Source organism: Protopterus annectens, chromosome 4.part1 (genome assembly GCF_019279795.1).
Source record: "Protopterus annectens isolate FY-2018-M chromosome 4.part1, PAN1.0, whole genome shotgun sequence".
NCBI classification, from domain to species: domain Eukaryota; kingdom Metazoa; phylum Chordata; order Ceratodontiformes; family Protopteridae; genus Protopterus; species Protopterus annectens.
In genome coordinates, this window is record NC_056734.1 from 124,224,066 (window position 1) to 124,251,592 (window position 27,527).

General features: G+C 39.8%; 1 protein-coding gene across 4 annotated transcripts in view; it reads left to right on the forward strand.

Moving 5' to 3' along the window:
• The window catches only part of COPB2 (COPI coat complex subunit beta 2), a 1,357,654-nt gene that overhangs the window by 752,598 nt on the left and 577,529 nt on the right, over nucleotides 1-27,527 (forward strand). For all 4 annotated transcript variants that reach the window (XM_044070023.1, XM_044070026.1, XM_044070024.1 and 1 more), the window contains exon 20: nucleotides 4,478-4,546. In XM_044070023.1, the coding sequence (XP_043925958.1) occupies nucleotides 4,478-4,546 (69 nt within the window). The remainder of the gene's footprint in view (nucleotides 1-4,477; nucleotides 4,547-27,527) is intronic.

The following is a 27,527-nucleotide window of genomic DNA, read 5'->3' on the forward strand; positions in this document are numbered from 1 at the left end:
TGGCTGATATGATGGAGAGAAGGAAGGTTGATATATTGTGTGTGCAAGAGACCAGATGGAAGAGGAGTAAGGCCAGATGTATAGGAGGTGGGTTCAGATTGTTTTATCATGGTGTGAATGGGAGGAGAAATGGGGTAGGGATTATCCTGAAGGAACAGTATGCCAAGAGTGTTTTGGAGGTGAAAAGAGTGTTAGAGTGATGTTTATGAAATTGATGGTGTAATGATGACTGTTGCTAGTGCATATGCTCCACAAGTTGGGTGTGCAATGGATGAGAAAGAAAAATTTTGGAGTGAGTTGGATGAAGTGGTGAGTGTACCCAAGAGTGAGAGACTGGTGATTGGAGCGGATTTCAGTGGGCATGTTGGTGAAGGGAACAGAGGGGATGAGGAAGTGATGAGCAAGTATGGTGTTAAGGAGAGGAATGTAGAAGGCCAGATGGTAGTGGATTTTGCGAAAAGGATGGACATGGCTGTGGTGAATACGTATTTTAAGAAGAGGGAGGAGCATAGGGTGACTTACAAGAGTGGAGGAAGATGCACACAGGTGGATTATATCCTGTGTAGGAGGGCCAGTCTGAAGGAGATCGGAGACTGTAAAGTGATGACAGGAGAAAGTGTAGTTAGGCAGCATAGAATGGTGGTCTGTAGGATGATGGTGATCAAGAAGAGGAGGACAAGTGTGAGAGCAGTGCCAAGGATCAAATGGAGGAAGTTAAAAAAGGGTGATTGTGAGTTGGAGTTCAGGGAAGAGTTAAAACAGGCACTGGGGGGGGCAGTGAAGAGTTACTGAATAACTGGGTAACTACAGCAGAGATGGTAAGGGAGACAGCTAGAAAGGTGCTTGGTGTGACATCTGGACAGAGGAAGGAGGACAAGGTGACCTGGTGGTGGAATGAGGAAGTACAGGAGAGTGTACAGAGGAAGAAGCTGGCGAAGAAGAAGTGGGATTGTCAGAGAGATGAAGAAAGTAGACAGGAGTATAAGGAGATGAGGTGCATGGCAAAGAGAGAGGTGGCGAAGGATAAGGCATATGGAGAGTTGTATAAAAGGTTGGACACTAAAGAGGGAGAAAAGGACCTGCACCGATTAGCTAGACAGAGGGACCGAGTTGGGAAAGATGTGCAGCAGGTAAGGGTGATAAACGATAGTGAGAGAAACTACTCACCACCCGAGGACAGTGTGTTGAGCAGATGGAGAGAGTACTTTGAGGGGCTGATGAATGAAGAGAATGAAAGTTGGATGATGTGGGGATAGTGAATCAGGAAGTGAAACCGATTAGCAAGGAGGAAATACGGACAGCTATGAAGAGGATGAAGAATGGAAAGGCTGTTGGTCCAGATGACATACCAGTGGAAGCATGGAGGTGCTTAGGAGAAATGGCAGTGGAGTTCTTAACCAGATTGTTTACTGAAGTCTTGGAAAGTCAGAGGATGCCTGAGGAGTGGAGAAAGTGTTCTGGTATCTATTTTTAAGAATAAGGGTGATGTGCAGAGCTGTAGTAACTACAGAGGGATAAAACTGATGAGTCACAGCTTGAGGTTATGGGAATGAGTAGTGGAAACTAGGTTAAGAAGGGGGGTGATGATTGGCGATCAACAGTATGGTTTCATGCCAGGAAAGAGCACTACAGATGCGATGTTTGCTCTGAGGCTGTTTATGGAGAAATATAGGGAAAGTCAGAAGGACTTGCATTGTGTCTTTGTGGACTTGAAGAAAGCATATGATAGGGTACCCAGAGAGTTGTGGTATTGTATGAGGAAGTCAGGAGTGGCAGAGAAGTATGTAAGAGTGGTACAGGATATGTACGAGGGTAGTGTGACAGTGGTGAAGTCTGCAGTGGGAGTGACAGATTTGTTTAAGGTGGAGGTGGGATTACATCAAGGATCAGCTCTGAGCCCTTTCTTTTTTGCAGTGGTGATGGACAGGTTGACAGACTAGATCAGACAGGAGGCCCCATGGACTATGATGTTTGCAGATGATGTGATCTGTAGTGAGAGTAGGGACCAGGTTGAGGAGACCCTGGAGAGGTGGAGACATGCTCTAGAGAAGAGAGGAATGAAGGTCAGCAGGACTAAGACAGAATATGTGTGTGTGAATGAGAGGGAGGATAGAGGAATGGTGAGGATGCAGGGAGTTGAGTTGGTGAAGGTGGATGAGTTTAAGTACTTGGGATCAACAGTTCAGAGTAATAGTGAGTGTGGAAGAGAGGTGAAGAAGAGAGTACAGGCAGGGTGGAATGGGTGGAGAAGAGTGTCAGGAGTGATTTGTGACAGACTGGTACCAGTAAGAGTGAAAGGGAAGGTCTACAAGAGGGTAGTGAGACCAACTATGTTGTATGGGTTGGAGACAGTGGCATTGACAAAAAGGCAGGATTCAGAGCTGGAAGCGACAGAGTGAAAGATGTTAAGATTTGTACTGGGTGCGACAAGGATGGACAGGATTAGGAATCAGTATATTAGATGGTCAGCTCAGGTTGGACGGTTTGGATACAGTCAGAGAGGCGAGATTGCATTGGTTTGGACATGTGCTGAGGAGGGATGATGGGTATATTGGGAAAAGGATGCTAAGGATGGAGCTGCCAGGTAAGAGGAAGGCCTAAGATAAGGTTTATGGACTTGGTGAGAGAGGACATGCAGGCGTTTGGTGTGACAGAGCAATATGGAGAGGACAAGAAGAAGTGGAAACAGATGATCTGCTATGGCGACCCCTAACGGGAACAGCCGAATGAGAAGTGTGAAATGTCTGGCTGTGTAGCTTGAGGATGGTCACTCAGAGTCTAACATTGTACCTGTGATGGTCAGTTTACTAGGGTCTGATGATTAAGATCCAGTCTATAAGGAGATTGATGTCTGCTATAATGTGTGGGACTATTGATTAATTGTGTGAAATGGTACAAGTTCATGGTGGTGTAGGGCAGTTAAAGGTTATAGCCAACAATTTGTATTGACATCACCTAGTAGTATTTTTTTCTTAAGGAATTGTTATGGATATCCAGTGTAGGATATCTTCCAGTGTAGTTGTATTGTCACCAGGAGGGATGTAGAGAAAATTAATACATATTTGTTTATTTCAGGAAAGTAGTAAGCTCTGTTGAGTTGAATTTTGGCATTGGTTTATTGTAGATAGAAATGTGGTGGTAGTTGGGAAATATTAAAGCAATACCACCACCTTTCCTCTCTATGCAGCCGTTGCAGATAGTATTTTACTGGGAGTGTAATTTTGGAGTCATTTATGCTGAGTTGAAGCCACGTTTCAGTTATAACTAGAATATCAGGCTTGTGTTGGGTAATCCATGCATGTAGTTCAGTAGTTTTTATTTATTTTTTATTTAACATTTTTTAACCGGGAAAGTCCAGCTTGGAACAAAGCCAGTTTTCAACAGAGGCCCAGGGAGAAATGCTCCAGATGTATGTCTTTGTAACATGGGAGGAAACTGGAGCACCCGGAGAAAACCCACATGAACGCAGGGAGGACAATGCTTACTCGCGACAAAAGGCACCCCAGCCAAGAATCAAACTGGAGAACCTCTTGCTGTGAGGCGACAATGCTACCGCTGCACCACTGTGCTGTTCGTTTTATAAAATGCTTCTAATATTTATGGTTATTAAAGGTAGATTACCAGAGTGTGGGGTTGACCACTGTGGAGTTAGAGTAGTGATAAATGGGGAATGTCTCTTCTAGGATTTTAATATATAGGGGTATTATTGATCCACTGAGTAGTGCAACTGATAGAGAGGGATAAAACTCTGATTGCAACCCAGGTGACTCAAGTTCAGTTGGCCACTCAGACAGTTGATGTTGAGACAAGGAGAATAGGTGTCCTTCTTGCGGGGATGGGAGCAGACTGGGCATCACACTAATGAACCTCTAGTCGAGGCCAGGGCCATAGCTCAGAGAGAGGACAGCTGGAGATTGGAAGACAGAGAACATGTGACTGCCCTATGAGTCCAGGGTGGGGACATGCTCTCACAGTTTCTGCCCATTGCCCACTCAGCCAAGCACTGATGTTGACATCCTGGGGAAGGGAGTTGGGGTTTAAGAAAGTCTCTCAACAGGCTGAAGTGTAACAACTCCTTGCTTGGCCCACCTCTCTTTACAGTTCTAGCAGGTGCTGACCTTAGATTCTGTAAATGGAAATGGGGTCTCCATGTGCTGAAGCTGTCCTGGAAGGGAGACTGTCCTGGCATGGGAACATGGGGTGGGGCTGTGAGGACAGGACTGTAAGTTATTTGCATGAGGATAGCTTACAATCAGCAGCCAATGGAATAAGTGGAGTTAAAAAAAAAAAAAAAAAATGAAACCCACTGCGGAAGACCTCCTACAGATCAGCTGATAATGGTGCGTATATAATGTTTTTCCACATATAATAGGTGTTACCCAGATATGGAATTCCAGCTGTTCCTTCTTAGAAATATCATTGTTTCTCAGAAGTACTTCTTTGGCAGTAACCGTGTATATTTGTTTTTCTTTCTCAGCCAAATGAAGAGAGAAATGTATTGGAAGAAGCTAAAGCTTTTAAACCTTCTGACACCATGGCATCAAAGGTCTGCTTTTCTTTGTATAACTTGTCTTTAAATAAGTATTTTATGTGGGGTGCCAGCAGTAATGAGTACTAGTATTTCAGTGTTCTAATGTAATGTTTGATTTGTCATGCTAAGTGTATTTACCATTTATAGGCAAATCTGAGGACAGCTTATTGGAAAACTATTAAACTACTAGGGCCACTGGGCTTATAGAAGTTTCTTTTTCAGTAAGATACCAGGAACAGAAGTTCAACTTATCTTGATCACACACAGTGGAACTCTGAGAAGACATGATAATACTGATGAGGTCTAATGATATGTGCTAATGTTCTTGAAGGGCAATAGATCACAGTACTTTTTTTTTTTTCTTTATTGCAGCAAATATAAGCTCGCACTCTGTCACAGTTTTGCTCACAGGTTATGATGTGCGTTGTGCACATATATGAATGCTAAAAGTATACTAAAAAAAAATCTGAAACAAACTAATAAAAACAAAAAACAAAGGACTAGGAAACACACAAGGAGCCTTTTATTGACACGCTGTGCGCTTTCATCAGTACTGCATCTTTGACTTCATCAGAACGAAGACGTATAATATGGAGGAACAGAGTGACTTTACTCGGTTTGTGTTGTCATACATCCTCTGTTTGAATATTATTATATTTTCTTTGAGGCAGCCTTGGTAGTCTGGTCCTAATTTGAACCCCCCTTCAGAAGAGAGATTCAACTTTCCTGTTGTAGAGTATTAGTTGCTCCTTTAGTCTGCCCTCTGAAGATGTCCTAACTGAAATCACTCTTGCAGTATTCCAAACAGATGGGTTTTCACTGCTGACATCTGGCCAGGATACCAAAGCTCTAACATTCCCATGGGGCATACATCTGACATATAACCTCAGCTTGCAAGTGTAGGTGTACATAGACATATGAGCATAAATCCTCAGACTCCCTGTCCGCCAGCCCAAACACAGGTCTGGCACCCATCAGTCTGATCTTTGTGTGGTCTTTATGCCATTTAGCTCCTCATCTTCAATGAATCTTGTTTAAATGTTTCACTGTATCTTTGTTAGATGTCAGCTGGGAGGGCAAGTGTGAGTGCAGTAGGCAGATTCCCTACAAAGACCTCCTTACCTAGTGTCTTTTCTGCCTTGGTGCAGGCCACGATTATAAAGCTTTTTCCATTTGCTAATTCTTTATGCCCAAGACTTTGCATTCCCATTTATCTTCATTGAACACTTTCTTCGAGATCCAGCAGTTTAAGCATCTGGCCCACTCCAAAATGACAGATCCCACCACAATGGGCATACCTCACAAGAAAAAAATTACCTAGGCCTAATACGCAGTCTGCCTAGTCTGATTCTGACATACCCATACAGGTTCCAGAACCTGCAGTACGTTTGACTGTACCTCAGATGACCTTTGTCACGACCATGGTGGAGGCTGGTAAGGCATTGTAGGACTGCACATCTGAAGAGACTGCATCTGAGAAGGGGGAGCGGTGTAGCATAATTTCAGAGTGTCCAAAAGGCATCACACAAATTTTGATTTGGGAAAAAAAATTCCCAGCAAACTGATTGAAGAATACCAGGTGTCAGAGCCTCCACGCTTAGTTCAACCAGATGTCACCCCCTAAGAAAAAAAATAACAGAAAACAAAACATGCTTATGACATGTTTGTTTAACTCCTCCTTCTAGGAAGAATGAGCAGATGGACTTCTCTCAGGGCTTTTTCAAAGCTGTAATGTCTCTTAAACCACCTTAATTTTTAGGTGCTCCTTCCAGTTCAAAGAAGGTTACTGTACAGTCATCTTCCTCTAAGGATGAGGTCTCCGAGTCTGATGACCATTCTTAGCCTTCATCTCTCGGGTCTGCCTGAGAGTATCGAAACCCGAGATCATTAAATACCACATAATTGAGATGAAATAAATGAAAACCCACTTCAACAGTCCAAATCAATGAAAATCTTCCCAGGGTAAGTAACCTGTTTGCCATGAAGGTGAACTTTGCCCTTTTCCCAACTGTAGTGCGATCTTGGAGTTGGTATATTTAGTTGGGGGGGTGCAGCCCCCCCCCACTTAGGTGGGTTTAGAATGGTGCAGTTTAGGTTTTGTGTTTTTTTGACTGAGTGATTTCTTACCCTGGGAAGGATGTCCTTCATGGATGCATCTGCAGTCATAACAACTGGGTTGTCCTGTCGTCAGGCAGCCCTTCGGTCAGCCGGATTCCAAAGTCCGGGTCCGGCTTCGGCTGATGTCGCACTTCACCCGACGTCATCTCTGTTGGTCTTCGGGTATAAAGGCATCAGCCGACGCCATTTTCCTCAGTCTTTCTTGCCGCGGCGCTCAAGCAGAAGCTGTTCGCAAGTGCCGGTCGGTCAGATCCAGAGATTACTACTTCCGAATACTACTTCGAAGACTTCTAAAAGCTAAGTACCCCGTTGGGGACTCTTTCTTGCCTCAGCCTTATCATTGATCCAGTATGTCAATGAAGTGGGTTTTTGTTTATTTCTTCTCAGTAATGTGGTCTTCAGTGATGTCTGGTTTCGATGTTCTGAAGTAAATCCCTCCTCTCAAATTCATACTGCTGGTCAGATCCCCTCAAATGATGAGGATTCCCTTTGTCATGTCTCCCCTGTGGAAGAGGCATCCTTTAGGGAGACCATTTTAAATATGATGCAACACTTTGCATGGGAGTCAAGGCAATTTTCTGATGGTGAAAACAGATGCTACACCCTTTTAGAGGTGGGCACTCCAGCCGTCTGTCCTATTCCTCCAGTACTGGAGGACTTTTTATGTACTTTGAAATGTACTTCTTCAACCCCTGACTCTTGGCCTCCAAATCTCAAAAGGCCAGACAGATTCTACAAAGTCCCTGAGAACCTTAAGTTTCTCTTTAAGAATCTTGTAGCTGACTCTTCAGCTATTTCCCTATTTTCTGATGCACCTTGCAAGCTTTTAGCTAATGTTAATGCCCTTCCTTCAGACAAGGACAGCAGAGCTATTAATAGATGGGATAAAAGGGTTTACGTTTCATCTGCTCTGGGCTTAAGGGCTACAAATTATCAGACACAAATGACCAAGTACATTTTATCTATCCTTAACATTTTAAACAAAGCTTTGGTGGACATGCAAGCACTGAGTCTACACAACATAGGTTCATAGGTAGGTACTAGGCTATTAGCCCTAGGGCCTATATAAGCCTAGCCAAAGGTACCCTGGCTTTCGCCACCCAAGAAAATTATTTTCCTGTGCCACTGTCGAGCAGAGCCACAGAAGTGATCCCCGGAGTGAATTTCCCATCTCCCATCCAATCATCAAGATTTTTCTTGAACAGTGCTAATGAGGAGCTTTGTTTGATATAGATAGTTAGTTTGTTCCAGAGTATGGGAAGTCTCTGGGACAGGAATCTATCCCTCCAGCATGTTCTGTTTATTGTGGTGACGAGGTTTAGGTCCCTAGAGCGTGTAGCTCATAGGGATTGGAATTTCTTTAAGTGAAGCATGTCTAAAAGCTCTGGGTTTGACATAGCTTTGTGTGTTGGGCAGAGATCACCTCTGAGTAGGCGATATGCAATGGAGTAAAGCTGCAGTTTTTTGAGGCGGTCTGCATAGGGCATCTCTCTGAGGCTGGTAATCCTCTTTGTGAGGTATTTCTGTGGCCTTTCCAGTTGTTGTAGATGTCTTGTGAGGTACATACCAAAAGGGGCATTGTACTCTATAATGGGTCTAATGAGTGACGAGTAGAGGGGAACAATGACCTCTTTTTTCCTGGATGAGAAACCTTTTGTGATGAGGTGTGCCACATAGAAGGATTTCATGACTACTGCGGCAATGTGATTATCAAAGGAGAGACTACTGTCCAACTGTCCCAAGGTCTCTTATCACACTTTCGGTGTTAAGTAGACTACCACCTATGTGGTAGTACGTGGGTACTGAGTTTTTACCAAAAGGAATGACAATGCACCTTTTGGCATTGAGCTTGAGGCCATGGCTTTGACACTAGGCATCTGTCTCAGCAAGGCCCTTTTGTAGGATGTCCACATCTTTTGGAGTTTTGATTATGGCTCCTAGTTTGCAGTCATCTGCGAACTTCGTTAGCCAAAGGCCTTCTGTGTTGGCCTGTACTTCAGAGAAGTAGATACCAAACAGGAGAGGACCCATGACTGAACCCTGTGGTACTCCACTTGTCACTAGTCTGAAGTTGGATTTGGAGTCTGCTACTTTCACAGTGTGGGTTCTGTCAGTGAGCCAGTTGGTGACCCATCTTGTGACATAGGGATTTATACCTAGTTTACTGAGTTTATCTATAATTCCAGAGTGGGGGATGGTGTCAAAAGCCTTGGCGAGATCTAGATAGGCTGTGTGAGCCACCTTTCCCTCATCTATGGCTTTGGTGACTGCTTCAAAGAAGTCTATCAGGTTTAGGAGACATGATCTGCCTTTTACAAACCCGAACTGGGTGGGGTCCTGAGTTTGGAGATTACCAATGTCATTGTTTATAAGTTCCATGATGATACTCTCCATAGCCTTGCAGACCAGGCTCGTTAGGCTAATGGGGCGGTAGTTTCCGGGGTCTGTGGTGGCTTCCCCTTTGTGGAGTGGGATAACTGTCGCTGTGTGCCTTTCAGTGGGCACATAGCCTGATGTAAGGCTATGATTGAACATGGTAATTAGGTGGGGTACCAGTTCGTTCTGTAGTTAATGTAGAACACAGCCTGGGATGTAGTCAGGTCCCATGGATGCTGTGTTCTTGGCTTTGGATAGTGTGTTTTTTACCTGTGCAGCCATGATTACAGGAACTTTGCATTCTTCTGGTATAGAGATGGGCCCTTTAGGGGATGACAGAGGGGTAAAGTTAGCACTGAACCTATCTGCCAAGGATGTTGGCAATATCCGTTGGTTCTGTATCTCGGATGCATTATGCTGAGCAACTAGCCTGGAGGTGTGGATATCCTTAATGAATATGGACACGCCTCCGCCTTTAGTGTTTCGGTCCAGGTTAGGTGGCCGAAAGGTGTGGTATGAATTATAGCCTGGTAATGCAGGGGTACTCTCTGGAGCCTTGAACCAGGTCTGTGTCACTGCACAGATGTCGATGTTCTCCATTTTAAGGAGTGCCTCGAGAGAGTGCATTTTGAGGTTTAGACTTCTAGCATTGAGTAGCAATACCCTCAGATTCTTCTTGCCTGTACCTGTTAGGGTGGTGAATTTGTCATTTGAACCTTGCCTAAAAAAGGCACTATAGGGGTGGCTAGAGCCTTAGCCAGTATCCGGATCCCAGGGGCGACAGGTGCAGGCCATCTCTGGCAAAGCATCGTGGCTTGTCGATCATGTCATCCCAGGCAGACAGATACTGGATCCCCTTAGAATGACACCAGAAGCTTAACCAGTTGTTGAAGTCAATCATTTTGTCCTTGTACTGTGGTATCATTCTGGGTGATGGCAGGATGCTACTCAGGGCTAGGGTCATACCTGCCTGGGCTACAAGATCGGACAGCTCCTCCATGTCCCTTTTCATGTAGTCCAAGGAGGTACGTCTCAGGTCATTCACACCAACATGGACAATGACAGAGTCATATTTGTACTTGTTGTGGAGTGACCTGAGTGCATGTGTTATGTGGCGGATCCTGGAACCCGACAGGCAGCTGACAGTAACTTTCTCCTTGTTTAGCCTGGTGAGTGGAACATCAGTGTGCCTGACTATAGTCACCTATGACTAGAGTGTTGGGTACGTTGTTATGCCTTATGTGCTGTGGTTGAGTGGCACACTGAGTTTGTGGGCTGTATCCAAGAAAGTTAATCAAACAAATACACACATCACGTCCCGGCACTATAAAGGCTGTCCTTTGCCTCTCTTTAAGTCTGCTACACCTCCGTGATATTTTCCAAGCATAAGCCACGAGTGACAAATAGTAAGAATTAATTTCTTTAATTGAACAAACAAACAAGTTTAAAACTTCACAGATTTAGCGCTTTCATCTCCCACAACGGAGACTTCTTCAGAATCAATTAAAAGCTAGTCCAAACGTTCGTTTTATATTTAAGCCTTAATTCCCAACAGTAGTTAATTAATAAATTGCTTTGTAATTTAAATTTTAAAAGGGCAACACTTTTTCTGTTGAAACATATCAATTGTATAAAATGTAAATACTCCATATAAAGTAATCCATGTAAAATGAAAGAATCTGTATATTGCTTTCATTAAAAATTGCTTATTAAAATTGCTTCCATTAAAAATTGCTTCCATTGAAAATTGCTTCCATTAAAAATTGCTTCCATTAAAAAACTGACTGTATCATAAAGTGCATATTAAGTGCATACAATGTTCTTATAAATTATTCTTGTAAATAATCTTATAAATAATTAAATATATAGTTACTACCTGACGCATAAAACATTGTTAAAAGCATATATATTAATGTGCAATATATGCAATTAATTAGTTAAATAAATACCTATTGTAAATATATGTGTATCATAAATATAAATAAATATAAATATATAAATAGAAACAATAGAAGAAAATAAGTATATCAATATTGTACAAGCCATCCAGCATGACCAAAAAACATTCCAAAACCACTTCAAATTACTTTTCATATTCCATTTCCCAACTTCATTTGAAAAACATTTCTAAAACTATTTTAAGACCATATTCAAAAACATGAGTCCTAAGACTTTTACAAAACACTTCAGAAGCACATACATTTTAAATAACACACATATATAAACATTCGAAGAAATCCAACAGTATTAAAAATTATTTAAAACTGTATAAAAAACTGTATAAAAATATTTAAATGTTTAAAAATGTTTAAGAATGTTTAAAAATGTTTGAAGATGTTTAAGGAACATGGGTAAAAATACTTTTTATAATTCTTGTACCCTTTTAATTTTTGATTTTGGGGTCATTGGCTAAAATTTTTAGTGCAGGGGTGATAGATATATGGTCATTCAGACCCCAAATACCACAGGCATCAAGTCGGAGTTGCCATATCATTTCCCTGTATTCCACTTTAGTTTCCCAATCACCCCCTCTTTCCATACATTCTACTACTTCCAGTACCCAAAATTTATAATCTGCTTTTGAACATTCTATTGCATGACGATACAGGGCATTATTATCATTGTGCCTATTTATATCCCTTATATGCTCATATATTCTGTTTTTAAGCTGCCTTTCCGTTTTCCCAATATAATATTTTTGACATGCTTTACATTTTACTAAATATATAACACCTTTAGAATAACAGGTGCTATATTTCTTAGCTTTTAAAGTCAAATGTAAATTGGGTAGTGTTAGTTCCTTTGTATTTGCAATGTATGGACATTGTGCACACCGACCACATTTAAAAGTCCCATATTTCTTGCTAGTCCCTTCCTTCTCTGTGGTCTTTCTCTAAGGTGTTCTTTATATTCATATTTCTTCTAAAACTGAGTTTTAACTCACTCTTAAAAACATCAGTTTTTATTGCCATATTTTTGAACATGTTCCAAACTTCATAAATGCTCTTCTTCAACCACCCTATATCCTTGTAATAGGTAATGGTAAGGTATGGTGTGAAGTTGTTACTGGTCCCATTACTTTCATCACCACCATCCATATTAAGATTGATAATATTACCATTATTGTTGTTACTGTGTGTCTCATTGTTACCTGTAGTATTTTCTCTCTTACATATCAGAGGTTTGTATCTGGTCCGCCTGCCCTGCATTACATATTCTTTTATAGGTGTTATAATATCTTTAGGATAACCTCTTTCAATAAACATAGTCTCCACATGTTCCAATTCATTTAGGAAATCTTCTTCCTCTGATATCATCCTCGCCATCCTAATCATTTGTCCCTTGACCACATTTTTCTTTAGTTGGTGAGGATGGTCACTACAGTAGTGGAGATAGGAATTAGAAAAATATTCCTTCCTAAATACATTTGATCTGTAACATTTTCTTGTTTTGTCTTTACTCAACTTAATGTCCAGGAAGTGTATTTCATCTATTTCTATTTGATGCACAAAACTCAAAAAAGATGTAGTAGTGTTAATGTGCTTTAAAAATTCCATTATATTCTCCCTATTTCCATTCCATAGGATAAAAATGTCGTCAAGGAATCTAAAATACTTGACAATGTATTGGTTATACACAGATTTAAAAACATATTGTTTTTCCCAGTGTAGCATAATTATATTTGCATACACTGGTGCGCAGGCAGACCCCATCGCTACCCCTTCTTTCTGATGGTAGTAGTCTCCTTCAAAGTATACAAAATTATATTTTAACACTAGTTCCATACATTCTAGGACCATTCTGTATTGAATTGGTGTAAGAAATTTCATCTCTGTAAGCACCTCTTCAAACCATTCCATACCAATGGTTTGCGGAATGACAGAAAATAAATCTTTAACATCTACTGTTATAAAATATGTTTCATCACTATAAGTGCTTTCATTAATTTTAGTCAAGAAGTCCCAGGAATCTTTAATTATATGTTCGTATCTATCATAAAATTCCTTGGTCATAGTATCAACATAAATTGCCATGGTCTGAGTCTTTGATCCTTGCGAAGCCACTATTGGTCTCATGGGGGGGTCCGCCACCGACTTGTGTATCTTTGGTATACCAAAAATAGCTGGTATAACTGGTTTTGGTACAGTCAAAAATTTATGTAACTCAAGGTCTATCATACCACAAAACAAATTGTCATCTAAAATTAAATCTATCTTCCTGTACAATATATTTATCTCATTTTTAGTCACCAAACAATACTGGTGGTCTTTGTCTAAAATATCTTTCATTCTCTTGGTATAGTCCCATTTGTCCATGATGACTATACCTCCCCCCTTGTCTGGCTTCATCACTCGTATTTTGTTATTGTTGCTTAAATCATGTAGTAATTTTATTTCCTTTTTATCCAAATTACTTTGCACCCTATTCCTTACTTTGTATTCTTCCCGAATTTTATTTGTTACACATCTTTCAAAATTCAGAATTTCATACTGTAAGGGTGGATTGTATATGCTACGTCTAACTAGAGGGTTCATCTTGTTGTGTTCGGTTCTGTCATTGAATATATGCCTGAAATTAAGTTTGCGTGTGAATAATTTAATATCCAGTATAAATTTGTCAATACTGGGTTTTACCACTGGAACAAAGGTGAAACCTTTAATAAATAGTTCAAAAAAACTTTTATCAACAGTAATATCCGTGTAATTAAAAATATTAAAATTGTTGTATGTATTTAAAATCCCATCAAAATCAGTATTGTCAGCGTCAGTGATATATTCAAAATCATGTATTAATTCAGGGGCAGGGGTTAATGAAAATTCTGTTCACGATACCCCCTCCCTAATCCTGCATTGTTTCCTGATGTAGCTTGTGCATAAGAGGTCTGCTGGTTTCTATTTCTCAACCTCTCTGATCTCCTTATTTCTTCTGTTTCTACAGGGGCATCATTATTAGTCATATTACCTGCCCCTTCAAGATTAGGGAATTGGTCATAGTACGTTTGGTTGTTAACATCTATTACTTCATGTTCCCAACGTTTCCCCCTAAACTCTCCTCTTTGCTGGAAATGATTATTATTCCTATTCTGAAAAGAAGGTTTAAAATAAGTACCAGACCTCTGATTAGGGGTAGGTTTCCCCAAATTGTAAGCGTTGCCCTTTTCATAAACTAAAATATCCCTATCCAACTTCTTTAACTTACGGTTGATATTAATGTTTGCTGCCATGTCAGCATCATGCAATGTTCTGTAATATACCACTTTGTATTCTTCCAAAGAATGCAATAAATCATTGTTAATATCAGCATGAATTTTATCAATATCATTTTTCAACTTCTCTAAAACATCAGTATTGTATTCAATCATTGTCTTTAAAAGTGTCAATCCACATTCATTTAAAATGTCACATACTTTCTTAAAAAACATTTCATCATGAAAACTACTGTTGGGAAATTTATTAATTCTAAGCCCCTTAGGGACTATCTTTTCTTTTACACACTTTTCTAGGTACCAGTTTTCAACAGTTAATGATTTGTATTTGAATAAAAGTTTCTTAAAGTCCTTACATTTATCTTTATATGTAACTGTATTAACAGATTCCCTGGTACCTGGTTTATCTTTTCCTTTCCCGCTCCGTGTAAACGATTTGTTTAACCAAGCCTCAAAGTCCAAGTCTCTATAGTTTTCAAAAGTAACAGGACCATCTCCATCGTTGTTCCTGTTGAAACGCTGGTAATTGTCTCTTGTGCTCGCATCTCTCCGTCTTGCGTTGGCCTCCATACTTCCATCACCTCGTATCTGTTGGTCGCCAACTGCTGATGTCACTCTGTTAACCCTCCGGTCCTTGGGACTGCTTTGCGCACAGGGGATATCTGTGGAGGTTCCTGCAGAAGTTCCTGCAGGCACATTGTCAGGTTGCGAGTAAGCTTGAATTACTCGCAGCAACTCATTAAGCATAGCACTGCTCTCCATATTAGATTAAGGACTCCTCGTGTCCGGATCCGAAGCCAAGAATGTAACGTAAAAACTTGTAACCAAAAAAGTTAATCAAACAAATACACACACCACGTCCCGGCACTATAAAGGCTGTCCTTTGCCTCTCTTTTGGTCTGCTACACCTCCGTGATATTTTCCAAGCATAAGCCACGAGTGACAAATAGTAAGAATTAATTTCTTTAATTGAACAAACAAACAAGTTTAAAACTTCACAGATTTAGCGCTTTCATCTCCCACAACGGAGACTTCTTCAGAATCAATTAAAAGCTAGTCCAAACGTTCGTTTTATATTTAAGCCTTAATTCCCAACAGTAGTTAATTAATAAATTGCTTTGTAATTTAAATTTTAAAAGGGCAACACTTTTTCTGTTGAAACATATCAATTGTATAAAATGTAAATACTCCATATAAAGTAATCCATGTAAAATGAAAGAATCTGTATATTGCTTTCATTAAATGCTTTATGCTACACTGGGAAAAACAATATGTTTTTAAATCTGTGTATAACCAATACATTGTCAAGTATTTTAGATTCCTTGACGACATTTTTATCCTATGGAATGGAAATAGGGAGAATATAATGGAATTTTTAAAGCACATTAACACTACTACATCTTTTTTGAGTTTTGTGCATCAAATAGAAATAGATGAAATACACTTCCTGGACATTAAGTTGAGTAAAGACAAAACAAGAAAATGTTACAGATCAAATGTATTTAGGAAGGAATATTTTCTAATTCCTATCTCCACTACTGTAGTGACCATCCTCACCAACTAAAGAAAAATGTGGTCAAGGGACAAATGATTAGGATGGCGAGGATGATATCAGAGGAAGAAGATTTCCTAAATGAATTGGAACATGTGGAGACTATGTTTATTGAAAGAGGTTATCCTAAAGATATTATAACACCTATAAAAGAATATGTAATGCAGGGCAGGCGGACCAGATACAAACCTCTGATATGTAAGAGAGAAAATACTACAGGTAACAATGAGACACACAGTAACAACAATAATGGTAATATTATCAATCTTAATATGGATGGTGGTGATGAAAGTAATGGGACCAGTAACAACTTCACACCATACCTTACCATTACCTATTACAAGGATATAGGGTGGTTGAAGAAGAGCATTTATGAAGTTTGGAACATGTTCAAAAATATGGCAATAAAAACTGATGTTTTTAAGAGTGAGTTAAAACTCAGTTTTAGAAGAAATATGAATATAAAGAACACCTTAGAGAGAAAGACCACAGAGAAGGAAGGGACTAGCAAGAAATATGGGACTTTTAAATGTGGTCGGTGTGCACAATGTCCATACATTGCAAATACAAAGGAACTAACACTACCCAATTTACATTTGACTTTAAAAGCTAAGAAATATAGCACCTGTTATTCTAAAGGTGTTATATATTTAGTAAAATGTAAAGCATGTCAAAAATATTATATTGGGAAAACGGAAAGGCAGCTTAAAAACAGAATATATGAGCATATAAGGGATATAAATAGGCACAATGATAATAATGCCCTGTATCGTCATGCAATAGAATGTTCAAAAGCAGATTATAAATTTTGGGTACTGGAAGTAGTAGAATGTATGGAAAGAGGGGGTGATTGGGAAACTAAAGTGGAATACAGGGAAATGATATGGCAACTCCGACTTGATGCCTGTGGTATTTGGGGTCTGAATGACCATATATCTATCACCCCTGCACTAAAAATTTTAGCCAATGACCCCAAAATCAAAAATTAAAAGGGTACAAGAATTATAAAAGTATTTTTACCCATGTTCCCTAAACATTTTTAAACATTTTTAAACATTCTTAAACATTTTCAAACATTTTTATACAGTTTTAATTACTTTTAATACTGTTAGATGTCTTCGAATGTTTATATATGTGTGTTATTTAAAATGTATGTGCTTCTGAAGTGTTTTGTAAAAGTCTTAGGACTCATGTTTTTGAATATGGTCTTAAAATAGTTTTAGAAATGTTTTTCAAATGAAGTTGGGAAATGGAATATGAAAAGTAATTTGAAGTGGTTTTGGAATGTTTTTTGGTCATGCTGGATGGCTTGTACAATATTGATATACTTATTTTCTTCTATTGTTTCTATTTATATATTTATATTTATTTATATTTATGATACACATATATTTACAATAGGTATTTATTTAACTAATTAATTGCATATATTGCACATTAATATATATGCTTTTAACAATGTTTTATGCGTCAGGTAGTAACTATATATTTAATTATTTATAAGATTATTTACAAGAATAATTTATAAGAACATTGTATGCACTTAATATGCACTTTATGATACAGTCAGTTTTTTAATGGAAGCAATTTTAATGGAAGCAATTTTCAATGGAAGCAATTTTAATGGAAGCAATTTTAATAAGCAATTTTTAATGAAAGCAATATACAGATTCTTTCATTTTACATGGATTACTTTATATGGAGTATTTACATTTTATACAATTGATATGTTTCAACAGAAAAAGTGTTGCCCTTTTAAAATTTAAATTACAAAGCAATTTATTAACTACTGTTGGGAATTAAGGCTTAAATATAAAACGAACGTTTGGACTAGCTTTTAATTGATTCTGAAGAAGTCTCCGTTGTGGGAGATGAAAGCGCTAAATCTGTGAAGTTTTAAACTTGTTTGTTTGTTCAATTAAAGAAATTAATTCTTACTATTTGTCACTCGTGGCTTATGCTTGGAAAATATCACGGAGGTGTAGCAGACTTAAAGAGAGGCAAAGGACAGCCTTTATAGTGCCGGGACGTGATGTGTGTATTTGTGGGCTGTATGTCATTTGGGTTGTGTTGGGGGGGTGGAGGTTGCTTGTGTTTCTGCTTTGGAGGTCCCTGTTGCTTGGGCAGCTTTTTACTGAGAACCTCCGCGAATGTAGGTGTGTGTTTTGTGTTTCTGTGTGTGTGTTTTGGTGGTGTAGGTTTTGAGGGACTATGTGCTGAGTGTGGTGTGGTGCAAGTGTTTACCTTCTCCTCTTGACTGTCTAGTCCAGTCTTGGGTGAAGAGAGCTTTGCTTCCAGTTTGGCTATATAAGTGCATCTCTCACAGGTTGTAGTGGTGGGTGGTAGGAGGAGAGGGTTGTCTGTGTACATGAGGCAATTACTGCATTGCCCCAAGATGCCCAGATTCATTAGGTAGACAGGAGAAAACACCGGGGGCTGACCCTTAGACATGCCTGGATAGGTGCTTATTTGTTAAGTACTCGAAACTGTTTTCCTCTAGACAGTGAGGAAAGTTGAGTGTTGTCGTAATTTGTAGCTTATTTAGTGCTTACAATAAGTTCTGAACAAGTGCTGAAACAAAAAACTGGCTAGTTCTAAGAAACAAAATTAAGCTAGAAGGCTTCCCTCCAACACAAAAAGGCTTGGGCCCTAGAAGCCTACAAATAGTCCTGGACACCGCAAATCTATATCCAGGCTAGACTACCCACAGGAAAGGCAGAAAACAAGCTTAGAAAAATTTTTTTTTTTTTAGTGGAAAGAGAGAAAGGAGTAGCAGAAACTAAGCTGATTGGCCTTCTCAAATGTTCTCCCTGTACTGGGTAGAATGAGGTAATGACACTAGACTGGGAGGAGGGTCCCAGATCAAATTTACACTAGGGACGGGCAACTGCAAAGCCACCAACTATAAAAACACTATACCAACAGGGAGGGACGGTGGGAAACAAACTGCAGAAATGTTTCTCACAGCTGAAAAGCAGCAGTGAGCCTTTAAATGAAAGTTGTAAACAGCTAAAGGAGTCTCTAGAAAAAAGAGTTTAACTGCAACAAGTTATCAGAAACAAACAACCCAACAGATGCTTAATAAAAGTGGACAATTTCCAGTTAATACCTCACACACAGTGAAACTAGCTAGAACAATACACAGTACACAAAGTGCTATAAATAAAGAAATAAATAACAAAATAAACAAAAAACGTGATACTTAATGTTATATATTATAGCTTCGAGTTTGCTCAGTGTCCTTCCTTCGATTAGCTCAGTGTAAAATGGCAGAACACTCACAACTGAACTTCTTAGGTAACAGAAAGTTGAAACCTGAGACAGCTTTTAGGAAAGAAATCTCAAAAGAACCAATGAGGTGCTTCGTCTAAGCTGTAGTCCAGGTGACCTCAGTCAGCCAATGACCTCAAACAATTCTCTCTCACTGAAATGCCTGATGGCTTTGTCTAAACCAAGATGTACCTGAATATGTGCTCAGACACACAGCCTCCACAAACATTAAGCCCAAATACAAGCCTGAATATGGAAATGCTACAACTATCCCCACTACTTAGAAACAAACTGCAGAAATGTTTCTCCAGGCTGAAAAACAGCAGTGAGCCTTTAAATGAAAGTTTTAAACAGCTAAAAGAGCCTCTAGAAAAAAGAGTTTAACTGCAACAAGTTATCAGAAACAAACAACCCAACAGATGCTTAATAAAAGTGGACAATTTCCAGTTAATACCTCACACACAGTGAAACTAGCTAGAAAAATACACAGTACACAAAGTGCTATAAATAACAAAGAAATAAAGAACAAAATAAACAAAAAACAGGATACTTAATGTTATATATTATAGCTCCGAGTTTGCTCAGTGTCCTTCCTTCGATTAGCTCAGTGTAAAATGGCAGAACACTCACAACTGAACTTCTTGGGTAACAGAAAATTGAAACCTGAGACAGCTTTTAGGAAAGAAATATCAAAAGAACCAATGAGGTGCTTAGTCTAAGCTGTAGTCCAGGTGACCTCAGTCAGCAAATGACCTCAAACAATTCTCTCAAACAACAGATTTTGTCTTTGGTGAATCAGGCCACTCAGATGGCCAGACATAGTGTTAAATGCAGCTGTGATGCTGTTGTGACCTCCTCCAGGGCAGCTGATATGGTACAGTCATCTGAAGAAATACCTGGTTACACAGCTAGCCCATGCCAGAGGATTTCAAGGTTAAGCTTTTTGATTCTCTCCTTGACAAAAACATCTTGTTCAAACCACAGCCTTTTCAGAATTCTGCAGGAGCAAGGTAAGACTATGAAAGACTGCTGACAAATCTTGTTTACGTCCCTACCCAGATACCAGAGAAATTATCCAGCCAAATCTACTTCCTTTGATAGAGGGGAACATAGACCTTCCCAGAGAAACAAGAAGGCACCTAGGAAAAGACTTCAAGAAAATCCTGAAAGAGACCCCAGATGTGAGAGGTCTCCCTTCTCCAACAAGACACTGACTATCCTTCAAATCACCTTCCCCTCGGTCATACCCTGACCCTTTCAAAAAGGCTCCCTGTGTCCTCCTCAAATTGGTAAAAGATTACCACAGATAAGTGGGTACTGTACATCATAAAAAAGGTTTTGTCATGTCCTGAGAAGAGCTTCCTCCCTTCCTTAGGCTTTCCACCCCACTCCCCACAACCAGTTGTGTCCCCCCACACACACATTTTAATGGAACTGCAGTCCCATTGCTCTTTAGAGCCAGCTTCTCTTGAGTTTGGGGGGGTGGGGGTTTTACTCGTCTGCTTCTGGTCTCCCAGGAAAGGACAGTGGAGACTCATTCTGGATCTGTCTCACAGCTCAACACATTCCTCAAGGTTCCAGCTTACAAAATGCTTTCACTCCAGACTCTGCATCCCTATATTCTTCTGCATGTCTCCTTGGATCTGAAGTATTCCTACCTGCATATCCACATATGTCCTTCCTGTAGGAAATTGCTGCGATTTTACTTCGGGTCATTGCATTTTCTGTTTACTGATTTGCCTTTTAAGTTTTCTACAGCCCCCAGAGTTATCAAGTGCCTAGCCCCTGTTATAGCCATTTGCAGAACTCTGGGAGTACAAATATTCCCCTACCTAGACAATCTGTTCATCCAGGTTTCTGTGCCTCAGATCGTACAGCAACACCTCAATTTCACTCTAAATCTATTCCAGGTTCTGTGATTCACTGTCTGCTTCAAAAAATATTCCCTCCAGCCCACACAAAACCTGGATTTCTTGCATTGCAGACAGGGCAGAATTTAAATGCAGGCCTTCCTGCCTCAGGTAAAGGTACAGAACCTTAAATTACTTCCAATTACTTCTCTCTCATCTCCAGCAAGGCATGTTCCACCAGGGAGACTTTAAGAGCACTAGGATTCATGACATCTTTTGCACCAGGTCTCCTTGCCTCTCGGCGTGGAGAATAGATGTATTATCCTTCAGTGGACGGGGGAAGTTCCTTTATGTCTTCCCTTCACTACCTCTGTTACCAAGATTTTAGAAAAGATACAGAATAAAAAAAAAATTCTACTGGTGGCACCCTTTTGGCCAAGGCAGCATTGGTTCCACCAAGTATATCACCTAGCCAGTGGAAATTGCCTCGAACTACCAACACAAACTGGACCTTATCACACAACAGAATAGCACACACACCCCAGCCTATCTTTCTTCAACTTAAACCTATGGACGACAGGATTCTGATCCATTCCAGATACCAGTTTTCTGAGTATGTGCTCCAGGTTCTTTGGGAGGCAAGGAGACCTACTAGATGAAAATAGTGCATAGCCAGATGCAAGAAGTTTTCAATATGGTGTCATGCAAACAATCAGGAGCCTACAAAGTCAGGGGTTCCTCTTGTCTCATCCTATTTGTGTGGCCTCATGAAGAAAAGTCTAGCCTATTCCTCTGTTAAACCCCACCTTTCAACCTGTCTTCCCCTTAGTCTGTCTGTTATGTCTAAGCCTTAGGTCAAATAGTTTCTTAGAGGTGTTGCACCTAACCCCCCCCCCCAAGAAAACCTGTATCCCTTCCTTGGGAATCTCAACTTTGCTAGAAAAACTCACCCTTCCTCTGTCTTTCGAGTCAGCTGCTGCTTCTATTCTCAAATTTCTGCACCTGAAAAATTTTGTTACTGGCTGTCACTTCTGCTTGGAGATTCTCTGAACTGTAGGTACTCAAGGCCTCCCCACCTTTTCATGTTTTCATAACGACAGGGTATTTCGGAGGGCCAATTCCTGTTTCATGCCAAAGGTGTTAAATGCGTTATCAGTCAATGAGGCCATCAGTCTGCCCACAATCTTTCCAAGCCCATGGAACAGGGGGTAAAGACTCCATTCTCTTGAGCACAAAGAAATATTCAGTTTGGGCAAGACCAAGTCCTTTTGTAACTCAAACTATTTGTTTCCATCATGTACTGTAAACTTAGGGCAGCCAGTGATTAAGTAAACTATTGCCAGCTGGATGTCTAAGTCAGTCTTTTGTTGTTCACACCATGGCAAGTCCTTGCTTTCCTTTCCTAAGGCTCATTCTACTAGAGCAGTAGCCTCCTCGGGGGGCCTTCTACAGAGCGGTAGATTGCAGAACCATCTAGGAAACTGCTACCTGGTATTTTGTGCATACCTTAACTAATCACTACAAGATAGATACCATTTCTAGATCAGTCCTGTCTAGACTTTAGGACAACTCTGACCAGTCTCAGCCATCCTCCCTCCAGCACCCTTGAGCTTTGTGAATCGTTCATCTGTTTGGAATATTGCAGCAGTGATTTCAGAAAGGACATGGTAAGTTGTGTAAGAACTTACCATAACAGTGGATGGCCTCCCCAATCACTATTGTAGTATTCCTTCTCACCTTCCTTCCACTTTTTGTTGCCTTTTTCACTTTTGTCTTTTTTTACTTGCTCTGTCTAGCAGACCCTAGGACTTAAGGGGTCCCATTTGTCTCCTACTATGACTCCCCTACGTTACTACTGCTCCTCCTCCTCCTTTCTCAGATTCCCTCAGCCTCCTGCCTTGGGAATAGTCTGATGATTTATGCCCATATGTGTGTTTATATACCTTTATGCTTGCGAACAATGGTCATACACTGGACATGTGTTCCAGAGTAAGTTTTTTATTTATTTTACTTTATTGGGGAGGTCCGACTGGGTATGGACTCATTTTCATTGGAGGCCCAGGTAAGTTAGAACTTTGGTACCCAAGCCAGAATTCAGCAGTGAAAACTCATCTGTTTGGAGGATTGCAATAGTGATCAGTAGAACATCTACTCTTACACAACTGTACTTTTCTTGCCAGTATCAGTGGGAGAATGCTCCTTCAGAAGTCTAGCCCAGCATCCTTCTTTTCTTTCTTGCTTTTTGTCATGTACAGTGTTGGGTTCATTGTTATCTTCTTTGCAGATGCTCTCTGGTCTACATTTATTGGCATCATCTGCTGCGAAGGAAGCTTTTTTAACTTTTTTTTTTGGTTCTTTTCTTGTTTTCAGGAAGTGGTCAGGCAGGATGGAGACTTACTGAATACCAGCCATGTTCAGGACACTGTTTTAAATATTTCTCTGTCCTTCCAGAATAAGATGTTTTTAACATTAATTAACAGATCATCAGATGACTTTGTGCAGCCTGTTATAACTTGGATTGTGCGGCTGCTTTGACCATGAAAGTTGGCTTATGTTTGTGTCTGTGCCATATGGGCTGTTGGTGTCCCTTCCTTGATCCAGCTGAGAAACAACATTTTTGACTTCTTACTCAGACAGTGAAATGCATTTTGGCTTATTTATTTCTAATTTGTTGACTGGGTGAGTGAGCTGGTCTACTGATCCTTTTCATTCATAACCCAGGTGTAAAAACAGTGATATATATACAAGTGTGACATGACAGTCGTATGCAAAATAAAATAATTCTTAAAAGAAAAATAACTGTGATAATGTAAAGATGAGTAAGATATGCACACAATCAGCCATAGCACAATGTAAGATAATTGTCACACACAGTGTGTTTGGTGCTGTATCCGATACATGATTAAGTTTGGAATAATGTGAACATAGGCTGTAAACAGGAAGGCTGTCCTTCATATGTCCTTGTAATTGACATTGTTGTATAAGAAAATGTAAATGCTTCCATTGCCCTACTCCTAAAATCCCCAAAGTGTCTAAAGTTTAGGACCTTTTGTCTGACCCATCCGTCCCGCCTCTCCGGGACACAAAATCTTTCAAGTTGACTGCATGGTTTCTCCACTTTCGCTGATGGCTAGAAATTCCAGGCTCTCCTTATGTCATCTCAGAAGGCATCTCCCTGGAAGATTTGGAAGAGCAAGTAGAAATGATTTTCAGTCTGGGACCAACAGAGATATCTGGATCCTTTTCAGCACCAGGTCCAACTATTCTTGATTTCCTGGCTTCCATTTTCAATAATGGGGCTAGTTATTCGACAGTTAAGGTACAACTAGCTGCAATATAAAATTTTCACGTGGGTGAAAAGAATTCTTCTCTAGCCTCCTCGAGATTGTGCAAAGCATTTCTTAAGGGTAGTCTAGTGCTTCAGCCTCCTAAGAGCCCCATCCCTCCTTGGGACCGTACACTTGTCCTTCAAGCCTTGACTCAGCCCCTTTGAGCCTGCAACCAGAGCAGAGTTGAGTTTTTATCCTGGGAAACACTTTTTTTTACTATTACATCAGCTAAACAGGTATCTGAGCTCCATGCACTTTCATCGCAGCCATCTTAACTGATCTTTCTTTAAGGATAGAGTATCCCTCCAGACTAATTCTTCCTTTCTGCATAAAGTGGTCTCTGAAGCCAACCTTAACCAGAGTATTATTAAACTGACAGTTTTCTTTCCAAATCTTTCTACCAAAGGTGAGTATGTGCTCATGTATTTGATGTGCATAGACAACTCGGATTTCACATTCCTAGAACCAAAGATCAAAGGAATCAAAGGAAATCAAAACAACAATTTATCTTCTTTTCCAAAGCTAAATTGGGAAAATTACTGTCAAAGATAACTTTAGCTGGATGGCTCACTGATTGCATTCTACTTGTTTATGAATCTAAAGGTCTTTCATTACCCAAACATCCTAAAGCTCATTCTACTAGGGCTATGGCAGCATCATCTGCCTTCAAATCCAAAGCTTCCATAGATGACATTTGTGCAGCTGCTGTGTGGTCTAATGCTCATACTTTCATATCACATTATAAGTTAGATATTTTATCTAGGAATAGAGCAGCTTTTGGCTCCACTGTACTCCGGAATATCTTTCTTCCTTGAGGACCACCCAGGACTATTCTAGTTGGGGACTCTGTCCCATTCAGTTGTGCAGACGAAAAAGACAGCATAAGATATTATAGTAATGTACTCATCCATAATGCTGCATCTTTGTTGTCTGTTTTCATCCTTTTTCAACCTCCCTCCCTCCAGTATCCCATTCTTGTCTCCTAGTATATCCTGAGGGATATTCCTTAATGTCTTGCTGTATGGACTCTAGAAACTCTCTTCTGTGTTTCTTCAACATCGCTACTTTTTAGTAATTTGTTCTTTTTGCCTCAAAAATTTTTAGTGGCTGATACTGTTATGTATATTTTGTGGTTAACTGAGTAGTGGGCAAAGTCAATATAAGGTAACTAGAGAGGAGAGAGAGATTATGGGTAAGGGGAGGAGCTTGAGCTACAGTGCCTAAAGTCCATTAGAGTGGCTGAGGAAGGATCCAAGACCATCAGTTGAGGAAGGACAAAAAGGCAACACAGATTACATAACTATAATATTTGCTACATTTAGTGAGTAGGGAGATTTATGTAGTAGAATTGCTAACTGTGTTTTGAGCCCAGCAACGCTGCTTAATGTTTGTCTCCTAAAATTTCTTGCACTTGGAAACCTTTACCTTTGACATGGCAAATGTCTGAGCTATGGATCTTTTATGTAGAACCCTAGTTGGTAGTCCACAGGGACTGGATGTCTTTCAGAACCAACTCTGCTACCTTCCAAGTGTGGGATTGGAGCTCTTACTCATGTCTGCTTTCCATATTCCAGTTTTCTTCCCATGATTGGAATCCAGGGGAGAAAATGTTCTTTGTTTACACACACACACACACACACACACACACACACACACACACACACACACACACACACACACAGTAAAACTGGATCAGTTATTTGCTTGCTTTACTACTGTTATCTCGTGTGGAATATTTGTTAAACAGACCCTTTCTCAGTTGTCTAACTTGTCATTGGCTGTTTCTATCAAGGAACATTCTGCCATATATGAGCTAGAGGTGTGTGCTGCTTCTAATACTTAATTTAAAAATGCGTCCATAGCAAACATTTATACTGTGGTCACTTGGTCTTTCAGGTATCTTTTGTGACGGATGATCCACTTTTGAGTATTAAAAGATGGTTGTAGGTTTGTAGCTTGTTTTTTTATTTGAGGTTGCAGTTGTCTCCATGTTTGAATAAGGCTCAATAATCCTACTAGGAGGAGTGCTTCCATGCCTGTGGTACAGAAACATCTCTTTAAGGGTTATGATAAACAAGCACTGTAGAGTAGAATTGAATTGGCCACTGAGAAGGCATACATAAATATTGTCCCTGCAGGAGACCCTCTCAAATATCAGTTGCTGTAATGTTCCAATATATTTTAATTCTGAAGAAGTTCCATTATTGTTTGCAATGAAACAGCTAAACTTTTAATAAACTTGAGCTTTTAAGTCAGTTGGGTTCTTGTGAGTACAGAGGTGTTTACGGTTATTCAGTTTTACAGCCTGTCGGTAGTTTCACTGTGAGTGATGTTTTAATTCCTTCACTACCACATGTTTTATCCTCTGCCAGGAGACAGCAGGGCCTATACAGGTCTTGGAAGCACAAGCTTGGCTGTGAGTGCCTCAGGGGAAGAAGGTCTGACATTCGTTTCACAGCTTTTGTTCATCCCTAACAGGATTAAGGGATTCAGATCAGTACTGCATCTGAATTTACCTTTTGTTAAAACAAAGTTTGGGATAATCACTGTTCATGCATGCCTTCTCTTGCCGGATGATTATTGGATACATTCTACAGATATACACACTGTTTGCTGGCATGTGAAGAAATTTTGGGATTAATGATTTTTTTCCTTAGAAATGCTGTGGTTCCAGTACATCATGCTTGTCTTTTGCCCAAGTCTGCAGAACTGTACTTCCAGTGCGTAATACTCACCTTCTGCCTGTCATCAGCGTTGTGAATCTGTGTTTCAGGACACTGCACTGTGAATAGCTTATTAATGTAAATAAGTCATGTTTTTTTCTAAAACTCTACTGGTTAATCAAAAAACTACAGCCAGTCGTGACATTTACATGCTAATAGGGCTGTTCCTTCTTCATTGGTTATTATAAAATCAAATGGCCAATAAAAAACATACAGGCACTTCCAAGTCATTGATTCTAGTGTAAAAGCATAGACCAGTCACATATAAAATTTAAATAAGTTGTAGTTTTTGTATTTGTTAATCAGAAAAACTGCATCCAATCATAAAATTTGCATGCTAAAAAGGCAGTTACTTCTTCATTGATCATTGTAAAGACAATTGGTCAATGGTAAATATTCAAACACTTCCAAGTCATTGTTTCTAATATATAAACATGGACCAATTCACATATAAAATGTAAATTGATCATAGTTTTTCTAAAATTCTATTGGTTGATCAGAAAACTGCATCCAATCTTAACATTTACCTGTTAAAAAGGCTGTTCTTCTTCATGGGTCAATGTAAAAATTGA